This window comes from Alternaria infectoria, assembly GCF_024043175.1.
Source record: "Alternaria infectoria strain BMP 0036 chromosome Unknown scaffold_4, whole genome shotgun sequence".
NCBI classification, from domain to species: Eukaryota; Fungi; Ascomycota; class Dothideomycetes; order Pleosporales; family Pleosporaceae; genus Alternaria; species Alternaria infectoria.
In genome coordinates, this window is record NW_026250693.1 from 1,993,509 (window position 1) to 2,007,371 (window position 13,863).

At 54.0% G+C, this 13,863-nt stretch overlaps 6 protein-coding genes across 6 annotated transcripts; 3 read left to right on the forward strand and 3 right to left on the reverse strand.

Annotated features, from left to right (window-relative positions):
- Positions 1-290: 290 nt before the first annotated feature.
- Positions 291-1,906, reverse strand: J4E92_003667 (uncharacterized protein; the record flags this gene model as incomplete). The annotated part of the gene is made up of 2 exons (XM_051495063.1): positions 291-1,222; positions 1,273-1,906. The coding sequence occupies 2 exons, from the start codon at positions 1,904-1,906 to the stop codon at positions 291-293; spliced, it is 1,566 nt and encodes a 521-aa protein (XP_051355356.1).
- A 995-nt stretch (positions 1,907-2,901) lies between these two features.
- On the reverse strand, positions 2,902-4,010 carry J4E92_003668 (uncharacterized protein; the record flags this gene model as incomplete). The annotated part of the gene is made up of 2 exons (XM_051495064.1): positions 2,902-3,832; positions 3,880-4,010. 2 exons carry the CDS (start codon positions 4,008-4,010, stop codon positions 2,902-2,904), a joined length of 1,062 nt encoding a protein of 353 aa, XP_051355357.1.
- A 2,454-nt stretch (positions 4,011-6,464) lies between these two features.
- On the forward strand, positions 6,465-6,881 carry J4E92_003669 (uncharacterized protein; the record flags this gene model as incomplete). The annotated part of the gene is made up of 3 exons (XM_051495065.1): positions 6,465-6,513; positions 6,566-6,655; positions 6,715-6,881. 3 exons carry the CDS (start codon positions 6,465-6,467, stop codon positions 6,879-6,881), a joined length of 306 nt encoding a protein of 101 aa, XP_051355358.1.
- A 421-nt stretch (positions 6,882-7,302) lies between these two features.
- J4E92_003670 (uncharacterized protein) lies at positions 7,303-8,259 on the reverse strand (the record flags this gene model as incomplete). The annotated part of the gene is made up of 1 exon (XM_051495066.1): positions 7,303-8,259. One exon carries the CDS (start codon positions 8,257-8,259, stop codon positions 7,303-7,305), a length of 957 nt encoding a protein of 318 aa, XP_051355359.1.
- Positions 8,260-8,471: 212 nt separating this feature from the next.
- On the forward strand, positions 8,472-9,679 carry J4E92_003671 (uncharacterized protein; the record flags this gene model as incomplete). The annotated part of the gene is made up of 2 exons (XM_051495067.1): positions 8,472-8,814; positions 8,865-9,679. 2 exons carry the CDS (start codon positions 8,472-8,474, stop codon positions 9,677-9,679), a joined length of 1,158 nt encoding a protein of 385 aa, XP_051355360.1.
- A 430-nt stretch (positions 9,680-10,109) lies between these two features.
- J4E92_003672 (uncharacterized protein) lies at positions 10,110-13,841 on the forward strand (the record flags this gene model as incomplete). Its single annotated transcript, XM_051495068.1, has 6 exons — positions 10,110-10,206; positions 10,279-10,962; positions 11,032-11,284; positions 11,600-11,621; positions 11,686-11,925; positions 12,945-13,841. The coding sequence occupies 6 exons, from the start codon at positions 10,110-10,112 to the stop codon at positions 13,839-13,841; spliced, it is 2,193 nt and encodes a 730-aa protein (XP_051355361.1).
- Positions 13,842-13,863: the final 22 nt, after the last annotated feature.

Genomic DNA, 13,863 nt, shown 5'->3' on the forward strand with positions numbered 1-13,863 from the left:
GTTTCCAGTACGGGGTTCCATGCCATTGAGGAGAAAATAAGGCGTGGGGTACGCAGCGATCGGGTAGCTGTGCGGAGGTGATGATGTGATGAGGAGTGAGGTTCGTTCGCGGAGCCAGGGTTCAGATACCGGCGGCACTAAAAACGGTCTCGCTTAACGTATCGAGTAATTTTTGACACTTCGTGCATTGGTGGCTCCGGGCAGCTATCTATCTCTATTCCGTGCGTCTACACAGTAAGACGCGTTGCTAATACCTCCGAGGTCCGATCGACCTCAATGACGCGAGACCACTATCTGTGTACCGGCGCTGCTTCATCTGGAGGCACGCCCAGCTCCGCCCTGTCATCCGAATCCATCCGTTCAAAAGCTTTCTTGACTTGGTAGTCCCAGTTACTCCAAGCAACGATCGCCCATTCTGCAAATCCAACAAGATACAGGGCGATGCATTGGCCTACCCATAAGCCGCCAAGACCCCAGCCGTGGAAAGCAAGCCAAATGCCGAGTGGCAGAGCTCCGCAGTAGTAGCTGACGATGTTGACCGTAGCTCCAATGTGTTGTCGACCCATGCCTCTGAGAGCGCCTCCGCAGCTGCCATTGAGTCCGTCTGCGATTTGGAAAAGCGCAACATAAGGCATTACCTTTGCAGTGAGCTTGACGACCTCCGCGTCGTCGTTGAAGATCTTGGCGTAAAAGTCTTTGACTCCCATAAGGACAGCCAGTACAAGCGCACCGAGCAGCATGCTAAGTACCGCAGCCACGTTGGCAGCTCTGGCGGCGCCTTTGGCATTGCGTGCGCCGAGGAGGTTTCCGACACGCGACGAGGTAGCGACACCAACTCCGAAAGGAATGGTGTTCATGACTTGGTCCGTGGTCATGATGACACTTTGCGCGGCGAGTGGTATCGTGCCGAGTTTGCCTGCAACAAGCGCAACAATCTCAAACGCCCACCATTCCGTGCCGACATGTATGACTCCGAGTAAAGCAAGCCGTGAGAAGGTCCAAAGGTTTTGTAGACACTTACGGTCCCACCCGCCCCAGCATTGCCATCCATCGACGAAGCGAGCATATGCGAGCAGCAAGAGGAAGGATGCCCAGTATGCGATGCCGGTAGCGAGTGGAGCACCGAGGAGGCCCATTTGGAAAGTGTACACGAAGAGGTAGTTCAGACCGGCGCTGAGGGGGGAGGTGATCAATAGGACGTATGTTCCGGGTCTCATGATTTCTAACCTTGTCAGCATGGGATTTCGGATTGCGGCAGAACAAGAACCGTACCTTGAGCCTGCATATACTTCTTCAACGCCTCAAAGTATACGTATCCGATACCGCCTGGGGCAAGCACCGAGAGAAACCTTGCCGAGTCTCTGGCGATATAGTCCTCCTGGCCGAGAGCTTTGAAGAGCGGCTCGGAGCAGAACCACACGATAGCGATGGGTATGTAGAACAGTAGAAGAACGACAAATGCGCGCTGAAGAATGATACCCAGGTCATGCCGATTCTTGCTTCCGGTAAAACTGGCAGAAGCCAGCGTGTCGATCGCGGTCGTGCCACCAAGAGCGACGAGCCAACCAGTAGCCATTGCGAACATATACGAAAAGGCAGCGGTAGCCAATGCTTCTGGGGAGAGGCGTCCGACGATGAGGACGGATACTGTTTGCAGTGAATTCTGCAACGCGTATGCTACGACCACAGGCAGTGATCCTTTGAACAGTACCCAGAATTCGTGGATGATAAGTTGGGACTTGGATGCAACACCATCCTCGAGCTCGTAGTTCTCGCCGGTAGACCATTCCTCGTGCTGCGAGTCTGGGAGAAGAGACGTTCGCTCATCGGACGTGGCGTCATCTTGAGTCGACTTCTTGAGGAAGTTTGGCAACCATGACCGGTACTTATTCGCTTCGTAGCCCATGACGAGAGGTAGTTGAAGAAAAACGAAGAACGTGTGAAAAATGAAGAGAATCCCTCAACTATGAGGTCTGATATGTAAGACAAAGCCCTTCCACTCCAGCCCCGATACCCACAAGATGAACAAGGCAAAAAGCTCGCAAACCTTACATCACGCATTCTCTGCACATCCCAAATCGCCAGATAGACCCGGCATGACAGTACCTCTGACAATACAACACCCTCCCAAACCGGTGTAACCACGGGCGTATCTACCCTACCATGAGCAGCAAGACCTGCAGCCGCCAACAAACAAAGCAGCATGCATGCCGCCTCTAGCCCTAATCGACGTGTGCAAAGATCGGGGGCGTATCTTCGAGCAGGACAGTGCGCAGCTGTAGCCTTATCGACTTGCATCTGCGCGGTTATTTGACTAAGGCACTTCGGTAAAACGTTTTACGTGAGGCGAGGACGTACTGGACGCGTTCGGATAAGTGTAGGAGAGTGGAGCTGGGAACAACGTTGATACTATTGTCTGGGCGCGACCTCGGGTCGCTCGTGCACAAGTGCCGGCCACGCCGGAGCTTCCCCGCAACATTGCGTGCTCGACAGCGAGCGTGCAAGAGAACGCTTCCTGCGCGCAGGGTGTCAATGAAAATGAGTGTATGGCTTTTTTCCTGTAAGATTTCGTGCGATGCCCGGAAGAGCCCGGTCGAGGTTTCACTGGAAGTTTAGCGAGTGTGCCGTTCATGTGGTGCAGGTCAAACTTTACTAGATTTGGCCCGTGTCCATGTAGCCCGGCACATCCACCAACAACGACATCAGGTAAGTTAACGAATAGTATCATTCGGAAATCGATGTTGATATGTCGTTAAATTCATAATTACCATTAAACAAAATGACTCTCTTTTCCGACCAAGATGACCACAAACCCGCGAGATCCAGCGCCGAATGACCGAGAAAATGAAAACAGAAGGGGGTATAAAACATTACTAGAATCAGGAGCGCATGCCAGTCATCCTAAGCTTCTCCAGCCAGCGCAGCGGCGACAAGGATGTCAATGCCACTTGCATGTGTGCTCGGGTTGCCACTGTCGCTGGGCCCCTGCCACCGATCTATGATAACGCCACCATCAACCCTAGGCTGACTCCTCGCCGCATTCGCATTGCGCATGAAGAATTGCTGGACACCTTCTTGTGGTGCGTTTTCATACAGCGTTGATAGACCGCGAACGTATGCGCCTTTGAACTGCGAGGCGACGGGGTCGAGAGGATAATCAGCAGGCTCGGTGAGGATACCGCTGCCGTCGCTGAGTTTAGAAGTCGACGCGGTGGCAAGCTTGTAGGCTTTTTCGATGTAATCGCCGTTGTTTGTTGCGCGAGCTAATTCCGAAAGGCCGGCCAGGACGATGCCTTGATTGTAAGTGAAGGTTGTTCTGCCGTTGTTCTTGCAGCTTGATGGATCGATGCCGTCGTTTACTAAGCTGTCGGAGTTGATGATACCGGACTTCTCGAACCAGTCCCACTCCATCTCAGCCCAGTTGGTGTAGTCCTCTTTCATCTGGCCCTCGGCCCGGTTTGCCAGATGGGCAGCAACGGACAAGAAGAGTTCGTTTGAGATGGCAGCAATGTAGTCACGGTCTTTGGACCACCATAGGCCGCCGCCACACCGATTGCCGTCCCAGCCTGTAGTCATGTCGGCGAAGATGTCTCTGGCTGTGTCGAGGTACTTCATGTCTCCAGTGAGATCGTATGAGGCTATCCAGCCCATGGCCCACCACCCCTCGTCATCGTAGAATTTGTTCTTCCACCCATCTGCCCCGTGCTGTTGGGACGATTTGGCGTATGTGGTGGAGACGATGTTAATGGCGTGCTCCTTGAAGTCGGCATCCTGAATACCGAAGCGCGCGACGGTCTCGATAATGTTGCCAGACTGCCACCATAAGTCGTTCCTGGTAGAGATTAGATTTGGCCATTGTGAGAGTGGACTGCGACGTACCATAAACCTGTATCAGAGTTGTACCATTTTTCTTGCAGAGTTTTTATCGCTGAGAATGCGTCGTCGGCAAAGTCTGCGTATGTAGGAGTACAGTAGAGGAGAGGTATCAACAGCGCTGTGAGGTACTTCATGGTGGATTAGGCAATAGTGACAATAGGGATTACTGAGTTGCTTCGAGCTCGACGAGAGGATGCTGACTTGATAAGGAAGTGACAACTAACGGAGGCGAACCGCTCTGTGTTTTATGTTTTCCCCAGACGCTGTGACAGTGACCGAAGCGACCTCGACTTCGAAAGTTCAGGCAGATGTATCAAGGAACCGGACTGTAGGCTGGCGTGTGAGTTCGATCCTAGTCACGGCAGTGCAGATAACGCCGAGAACTCCAAGAGAATACTGTACACAAGCAAACCTGTTCGACATATCGAATGTACCTATGGCATTCTCTGCCGCATAAAGTCATCCCTGCCATTACTGTGCTTGAGCTATTGTTAGAGCCTGTGGCACAGCTAGCCAGGCGGCCTTGCGGATTGTCAGGCATGGAGACTCATGCGGGCGAGAGCCGTCGACGAGTCAATGACTGTGATAGAGGGCATGTCCATACACCAAACGGTGAGGTTTGGTACTGTGCAGCGGTAAGTAAAATTAGGTTTGTCGGAGCCTGATCGACGCGGACCCTATCATGAAGCGACTACTGTCTAGGAAAGCGCTAGAGCGGATCCGATCTGAAACACGGGGAACAGGCGCTGGGTTTACCTATTGGTAAGGCAGATATGGGAGATTGAAGGTTGATTGGTTGTATATCTGAAATATCGCCTGTTTGGTTAGGTCGCTTGTGGCACAGGGACCCTTTCGTGGCTTGTGAAGCGTTGTCCAGCCTTGCCGACCCTGGGAGTTCGCTCAGGAGCATCGCGTGTAACGGCGAGCCCTTCCTGAGGATATCGCGCGACGCCGACGGCACAGTTGGGAGACGACTCCAAGTCGCGCGGTAAGACTCGAATGCATGCGACCCGTATAAGACAATGGTCGAACGTTGTTGTTGGCTATTGAATGTGGCTGTCAGGCCTCCAAGGCAGCGTTCATCGAGCATCCGACGGTCGCACTTCCGACTGCTGACCATGCTGGCATCATGCTGGCGATCGCCTTCATAGGGCGATGTTGGTCTCAGCTATAGGAGTACACTATAGCCGGCGTTATCTGAGTTGTGCGCGGGCTCGGCCCAAGGGTGACTGCGGCCGGCCAGGTGAGACCGCAGACCTCGCCGTGCAGACAAGGACCAGTTCTCCGATAGTGATTCGAGGCCGTAGCTGCGGCCGGAAATAGGTCAACCCTTCTCCCGCTTCTTGTTGCTGACTTGCAGTTGTTGTGGTACCAATGGACGCGATGTTGGCAGGACTCAGCCTCGCCACGGATGCTGTGAGATCAGCCAAGGTTCACAGCAGACAGCGCAGCAACGGATAACGGCCCGCTTCTTCTATGTAAGTACATGATCTGAGTTGTGCGCAGGATGTGCACAGCTTCCAATCGCCCAAGCGAAGGCTCGTCACATTGACGACGTTGACGAGATGAAAAGTGGATAGGCTGCGACAGATGTCAAACAAGTTTTCGCTCAGCGGCAAAAGGCCAGAATTAGCAACGCTGTCCACTGTACGCGCTGTACGCGTGAAGTCGATTGCCGCCGTACAGCCGAACTGCAAAAGTCGGACGTGTCGAAGTCTGTAGGATGTTTGCACGCGCAGCGCGTGGTGTGGTGAGTGATGGATTGGGGTTAGTGTGCAATGGTGATGATGCAGGTCACGTGCTGCGCGACTTCCTCGTGCCTTTGAGCTACGTCAGCGGGGTACTGCCCCACTAAACCCTCGCACTGTTCGCGTACCCGATGTTGGCAAACAGCGGCTCCTTCTCCGGCGTATGGCTGTGAGCTAGAAGTAGGGCGAGGAAATAGTCTACCGTTACCAAGAAAGAACTGATGCTAATCCAGCGCTACCAACTATGTCTCTGCAACGCTACCAACTATCCAGTTCAGAAAGCAATTATGGGAGAGGGGCAGCCGCGGCAGCACATGCCCCTCTATCCAAGTTGTACAGCGTATCTCGCTCGTAGCGGGGCAGTGTTCGTCCCGCGGCAGAAGATCTGGAACCCGTACCCACCTTAAGCCGTGCCCAGATGACGCGAATGCCATGCAAAGGCGCCAGATTACCATCAATCACATATAGCGGAAGTGCTGATCTACCTATCGTGGCGGGCTGTGGCGTCTGCAAACTGGTATACATCCTGGCAGGAACCCCTGTAGACCCTGCCAACCGTACATGTGAAGGAGCAAGTAACAGGGCCCACTGAGTACACGGTACGACTGCTGCTGCCCTCTCTCACCCACACCCTTTGCGGCTACGGTGCCTGCCTCGCGAGGCATGACGTACGGGTTTCGTAGCACGTCACTGCAGCCTGGACGATGCTGAAGGATAGTATATAAGACTGCTTCTGCTTCCCTTTGCTCGAACCTTCATCACACTCAACTCCAATCAACTCAACTACAACTACCACTTTCAACCCTCAACCAACCAACCAACCAACCACCAACTACCAACATGTCTGACAACCTCCGCAAGGGTCTCGGCGAGCAAGCCTCCGAGAAGAGTAAGCTTACTGCCTTCACCCAACTTCTGTGCACCATCTGACAGTCTCTCAGTGACCCCCGACTCCCAGAAGTCTACCACCGAGAAGGCCAGCGAGAGCCTCACTGGAGCCGGTGACCGCGTTGCCGGTATGGTCCAGCCTGGTACGTCTCTTCCACCACTCACCACTTACCACCCGGCCATCGACTAACATACACACCAGAGGGCCAGAAGTCCACCGGACAGAAGCTCGGTGACGCCACCCGCTCAGGCGGCGACGATGCCTCCGCCCAGGGCCAGGGTGTCATGAAGCAAGCCCAGGACGCTCTCGGCAACGCTGGCCAGAGCATCTCCGACACCCTCTCCGGCGCCACTGGCCAGAAGAAGTAAAGCACTCGCTTCCTTCTTGCTGTTGCCTGGTAGCCACGATACCTCCTCCTCTTTTACGACCATGAAGACCTGAGAATGGACGAACATGATACTGCGATGGATGGAACATACCCTTTCGGCGTGAAAGCCGCATATCTATATACCCTTCCATGAATGAAATAACAATGATCAACAATCTGTCTTCTGCTGTGACATGCCTTGGCTGTTCCTTTGACCTTCAGTCGCAGCTTCAACCGCACATCAACTGCCCTGCTGCTTACTCTCTGCGAAGCAATTAGAATTCTCACCGCTTAATGGTAGCACTCACCTTATCGCTGAATGCTGCACTCTCACAAATACGAGCAGGATGTGGAATCTGGGAACGAAGACCGGACGTTTGAAGGAATGAGTCGTGTATGATACACTCAGTTCTCATAGCATGCTATAAATCTTCATCTTCCACCTCCTCCATCTGCACATGCTTGAGTGTATTCTCCGCCGTCTTGGCCTCGTCAGATATACCCTGCATCTGCCCCTTGGCCTCAGCAGCCATCATCTTGTACTCTGCTTCCTGGACCGCAGCCTCAGCAACCTGCTCTGCCATATCACCCGCCGACGTGTTCTGTAACCTCAAGAAAGCATCCAACTCCTCATCTTCGGCCGTTCGTGGAATCTTCTCAGCACCTTCCTCCGTGTCATCCTTCTTCTTCCCCTCATTCATATACCCTCCTTCCCGCAACTTGTCAAACTCATCGGGTTCGAGTAACCGGCCCTCGCCCTTTGCCAGCTTGACCTTCTGCGCCACAGACGCAGGCATGAATCTTGTTGCTTCCTTGCGCAGATCGCGGACCTGGGGTGCGGCTTCGTAGACGATGGTGGGTTTCTTGGGTTCGGCGGGCGCTGCGGCTTCGTCTTGCGGGTCTTGGGGTAGGTATTTCCGTGGTATGGGCGGTGGTGTGTCGCGCGGCATGGGGATGCGCTTCACGTCGTCGTCCGTGTCGCTGCTGTCGTCGTCTTTGCGCTGTCCGTCGCGCGATCGCTTGCCTAGAATGCCGCCGCCTCTGCCTCCTCGGTCGCCTCCCCGCCCTCTATCGTCGTTGTTGTATTGCCGCTCTGGCTTGAAGACGGGCGCTTTGTCGCCGAGTGCTGCGCGCGCCTTGTTGACGGCGGCGAGATCCTTCTCCAGCTCCTGTAGCCGTTGTCGCTCATGTGGCCGTATTGCGCCGCTCTGGTCGAGTTCTTTGAGGTTGTCGATGTCGCGTTGTATGCGGTTGGGGTTTCGGCGCGCGAGTTTCTCGTTGCGCTGCGTCTGGAGGTTGGCTTTTTGCTTGCGGATCTGCTTCTGCTTCTCGGCCTTCTTGGCTTCTTGCACGGGGTTGTAGTTCTTCTCTTTGGCCATCTTGGCGGTCGAAGGCAGAATCGGGTACGAAGGAGGTTTGTGAGGTCGTTGGCCGAGACAGCGCTGTAGGGAAATTGAGAATCTGGGGACTGACGTAGGTCCGTGCTTGAGCCGCGGCGCGTCGCGAATGTCGTCTGCGATGGCACTCGAACTTGTTCAGTGACGCCAATTCTTGTCAACTCTCTCCACCACGAGAGCGGAACATCGGTGCCATGTTCATTCCCAGAGCGCTCAGGCTCAAGGGCATTCGCGAGAAGCCGCGGCCCCAGCCTGCCCAAGCTGCCTCCAAAGCGCCAGCCGAGGGTGACCAAGACGATGCGCTGGTGGAGGCGATGCAGAAGACAAGAACCAGCTCACCTACTGACCAGCCAGAACAGACTGACCTCAAAGCTACCAAGCCTGGTCCCAGATTTACTACCAAGCCCGTCACGCCAGAGTACATTGGTCAGCTTGCTGCTGGCATCGAGCTCATCTTCACCGACTATGCCCACCAGGAAGAGCAGCGCGCCAGGTGGCTGCAGGACCGCTACAGAATCGTCGATGGCGAGGACAAGTGTATACATACCCAAGTCTATGTCCTCCCCCATAACTGACTTGGTATACAGACATCCACCTCACCGCCATCCTCGAACACCCCAACATCTCCTCCCTGAAGCCCGAAGCCTCCCAGATCCTCCTTCAGCAAGCACTCCGCGACCACCCCTCCAAGATGCTAGAGCTCTCGAGCAATGGCTACCACGTCCGCCGCAAGCCCTCTTCGTACCCTCCCAAATACCTACCCCACAACTCGTTCGAAGTCACCGATGACGACGGCCTAGCATTCTGGGACCAACGCACAATCTACGTCGAGCCACACCTCCGCAACATCTGTCCTACGCCAGCAAAGGTCGCATACTGGCTTGCGGAGCATGGCGAGTTGCGACCCAAGTGGCTACCCATACAAGCAGTCCATACCCTGTGGAACAGCTGCGCTTTCGTGGTCCTCAGTGGGAGCGTAATGCACGAAGATGTTTGGCAAAAGTGGAGAGCAGCAGACAAGCCTGATGACTGGAAGATCATGACCAAGGTCGAGCATACCAAACGCACAGCTGAATACGTTGCGTTGCTCAAGGCAGAGAACCCTAGAGGAATGCGCAAAAATGTGGTCGACGAGAACGAGCTGCCTCCAATCGCACGACCAGCAGTGCTTCCGATGGCGTATACAACCAAAGCTCCTCCTGAAAAGGCCCTTCAGGTTCCTCCGCGAAAGCCAGAAGAAGTAGCCATGGACATCACTGCGGCTGCAGAAGAACCACCCGTCAAGCACAAGCGGAAGAGACGAAAACCCAAGAAAGCCAACAAACCTGCTGGTGGAGACGACGCCGATGGGGATGATGCTGAAGGTGCCTATGATGAGCCGAGTGCAAAACGCAGAGGTTGAAAGATGACGCTCATATCATGACCTTCCCATGCTCACGGCGCAAGGACTCGTAAATCGCGAGCAAGCATTGCACGTCTCGATCAGTATCTGATGAGCCAAAGCTGAATAGCCTCACGATGGCGCCCAGTAGCACGGCTGCTGTTGATTACCCCGACTTACCCCGCTTACTCGCTAGTACTGACATACCAGGCTTGCCGAAGCCACAGATGGATCGACAGCCAATCCAGACTGGAACGAGGGAGCCGAGGAAACGCGTCGCTATAAGAGGGCGATTGTGCGGCTATTCTAGCTAGAGTATATATAACCGAATACACGAGAAGAACGTGTTGTAGTACCATTGACCGCAGTGGCCAATTCTGCTTCGTTCGTCGGGCTTTGTTAGTTGAATTCGCATACATTGTGTTTGAGTAGGAAGGAACCTCGCAGTAAAATGGCTACCGTTGTAGACAAGACGGCTGATGGAATCATCTATCGTTCCGAGAAAAGCTACCCGATACCTGACCTCGATGTACTAACGCTTCTATTCGGTACGCCCACCACTGTAAAAGCACCTAACACCACTCCAACAACCTCCTCGACTAACAACGCATCCCTTGTAGACTCCGAACACAGCCTAGCCAAACCAAACACCCCCCTCCACGTCTCAGCCGCAGACCCAAGTCTAATCCTAACCACATCGCGCGCCCGCCACCTAACCCAAGCCACCTCAGCCGCCCTCCGCAAGCACTTTGGTATCGGCGCCCATGGCCCAGGAAAAGACGTGTGCTCCATTATCTCAACAGGGCACTACCTCCTCCCTGTTCTCGCGTATGGAATCATCGGCGCAGGCGGTATCTTCTCCGCTGCCTCCGCGGCAAGCACAGCCAGCGAACTAGCAAAGCAACTACAAGGTGCCAGCTCGAAGATTCTCATCACCTGTCAAGCTACCCTGGAGACTTCGATCAGAGCTGCAGAGGATGCCGGGTGGGGTCAGGGTGGAGGCGGGCGCGTACTGCTTATGAGTGAGGGGAGGGAGTGGACGTTGAAGGTTGTTGGTGAAGATGGGAGGCCCGGGAAGGATATCGTTGATGAAGGAGATTTGCTGCCGTGGACGCGGATTACGGATAGGAAAGAGTTGGAAGAGAGCCTGATAGTACTGATTTATAGCTCTGGGACCACTGGATTACCTAAGGGAGTAAAGCTTTCGCACCGGAATGTTGTGAGCCAGACTGTTAGTACGGGGGATATGATGAAAGCGTGGGTGAAAGAGAAACGTCCGGGTTTTGAATACCGGACAATCGCCCGTACGTCATGCTTCCTCATACGATACTGCAATTGACATAGATGTCCGCTGACATCCCATCCCACACCAGACCTCCCCACCGCCCACATAGCCGGCGTACAAGGCTACCTCATAAACCCCTTCTACCTGGCCGGAACCGTATACTGGATGCCCCGCTTCGACTTCCCATCCTTCCTCACCTACAACGCCCGCTACCACATAACCTTCTTCTTCACCGTTCCCCCCATCCTTTTGCTAATCGCCAAATCCCCCTTGGCAACCACGCAATTCGCATCCCTAGAATTCTGTGTCTCGGGAGCCGCGCCACTAGGAAGAGACCTTCAGTATGCAGCTAGTCAGAAACTTGGGGGTGAGGAGTGTTTTGTGGATCAGACCTGGGGCTTGAGTGAGACGACGGGGAGTGCGACGATTATGACGCCTGGGATGCGGGATGATACGGGGAGTGTGGCTATGTTGTTGCCGAATATGCGGGCTAGGCTTGTTGATGATGAGGGAGGAGATGTGGAACAGGGGATGGCTGGGGAGGTGCTGGTGAAAGGGCCAGTGGTGTGTAAGGGGTATTATCAAAATGAAGCCGCCGACAGAGAGGCTTTCACCCACGATGGTTGGTTCCATACGGGTGATATCGCGGAGTTCAGGAATGGTATGTTCTATATCGTGGTAAGTCGGGGCTGGACACAATGCAGGTGAGGCATATACTGACTTCATACCTCTACCTATGCAGGATAGGAAGAAGGAGTTGATAAAGTACAAGGGGTTACAGGTCGCGCCTGCGGAGTTGGAAGCCATGCTGCTCAGTCATCCGCTCGTGCTGGATGCTGCGGTTATTGGTGTGTTGACGGATGATGGGACGAATGAGGTGCCGAGAGCATACGTTGTCGCTGATAAGAGTAAGATTGGAGAGAAAGATATTATTGAATTTGTCAAGGGGAAGGTTGCTGGGCATAAACAGTTAAGGGGAGGTGTAAGTAGCCTCCACGCTCGAACTGTATGTGAGACAAATGCTGACTTCGTGTACCCGTTTTAGGTGTTATTCTTGGATGAGATTCCCAAGAGCCCGGCAGGCAAGATTCTTAGAAAGGATTTGAGAGCTTTGGCGGAGAGGGAGAAGGGTGCGAAGCTGTAAGAAAGGAATATATTTGACCAGATCGAGCCGATACCAAGCCCAAGCCCCAGTCAACAGCGCACTTCATTTTTGCTGTAAGACAGGGTTGAAGAATACATCGTACTTTTGAGGGTACAGTACCCAGGTGGTACTGCGGAATAGGGAATACCTCCCGAGGCCATCGCTGACTTCATGAAATGCAAAAACTTCCTCTTCGATCACCGAATCTCACTCAAGCTTTGGAATTGAATTGTTTTTGACGCTCGCCTTATCGCTGCCGTGCGATGCAGGTGTGTCCCGCGGGCAAAGAAAGACACGTTCCAAGGTTGCGGGAAGCCCGTCGCCGGCATTCCGAGGACCCTTGTTTACCGACAGCTTCGGGTTGATCACCCACACGTTCGGCGATCAGCTTCTCTTAAGACTTCCTGCTTCGATCCTGATCATCGCACTTCAAACAACCATCATAGCGCTGATCGGCTATACTATAGGCGTGGTTGCTACAGGTGTAACAGCCGCTCTTGTACCATGCACCTGTCCAGCCAACCGAACGCCTGCCTTCCGTTACGCGGACGATGCTCCGCGCCTATCAACACAGACTGGCCGTGTGTATCCACTTTCAGAAAGGGATGCCTCATAGCGTACTTCGACTGGTCCGGCACAGGTTACCAGCTGCCTTAACGAGGCATACACGTGGGATTAGTAGGACTGACCGTGGTACCGCCGCGTATGACATCACTAGAAGGAAACACCGTGTACCTTTGTCTCATCCCACCAGCCTAAGCGCACCACGTCTCGCTCCACCGATCAGAACGATGGCTCGCATAGCGGTATTTGCTCATAATGATTTCATTTTTCCTCTAATTAACGTTCTGTTCTAGCAACAAAACCAAAGGATCCAGGACATCCTCCCAACCCTTCAGAACGAGGCAGATCAAATCGACCAGATTGCAAAGATAAGAGGATGGTTCCGTCCCAAAGAAGACAGCGCGTACTACCCATTGATTCAAGACTACCTCGATGAGAAGATCGACGTGAAAGAAGCGACGGCGCGCATCCTCGGACCGATTGATGAAAAGATCAAGGAGTCCAAACTCGACGACGTCGACTTCATGGACCTATGGACCAGCATCATTCACTCAGCAAGACGATCAACATTCCGCGACGGCGCCCGAACGCAGCACCACCAACTCATCGAGTTACTCGCCGCATTCAAGGAGCACTCAATACCGGACAACAAGGAGTATGACTACCTCTACAAGGAAATGACCGACTTTGGCATGGCCTGTCGTGAGGCCTTCAACGACGCGCCGGCCGCTCACGAAGGCTTCATCGAGACGGAGGTGCAAGCTTGGACGAACATGAACTACTTCTACGCCTTTGTAGCAAGGGAACATATCTACGATCTCTCCATGTACGCCATCTTCGCGCTACGGGAAGCTCTCGAGACACCTCCCATCGACGAACCCATGTCGACGGCCAACCAAAAATACGACGCAAACGTTCCCGCAGCTGCAGCTTGGATAATAGCCTACGGCCACGACCTCTTCCGCATGGAAAAAGATCTCACGCCCACCGATAAAAAGCAAGGCAACCCTGGACGCGGCGGCGAACTCTGGAAGGGCAAAAGCGAGTTCAGCAAAGAAAGATGGGCGCTCTGGAAAGAACGGTTCGCAGCGATTGCGGAGATGGAGGGTGTCAAGGAACGAACGAGGCTCGATGCCAAGGATGCGATAGAGGCCATGGAGAGGAGCCAGACGTATGAGCTCATGAGGTAACTTCCTACAAGTCTGACGTGCT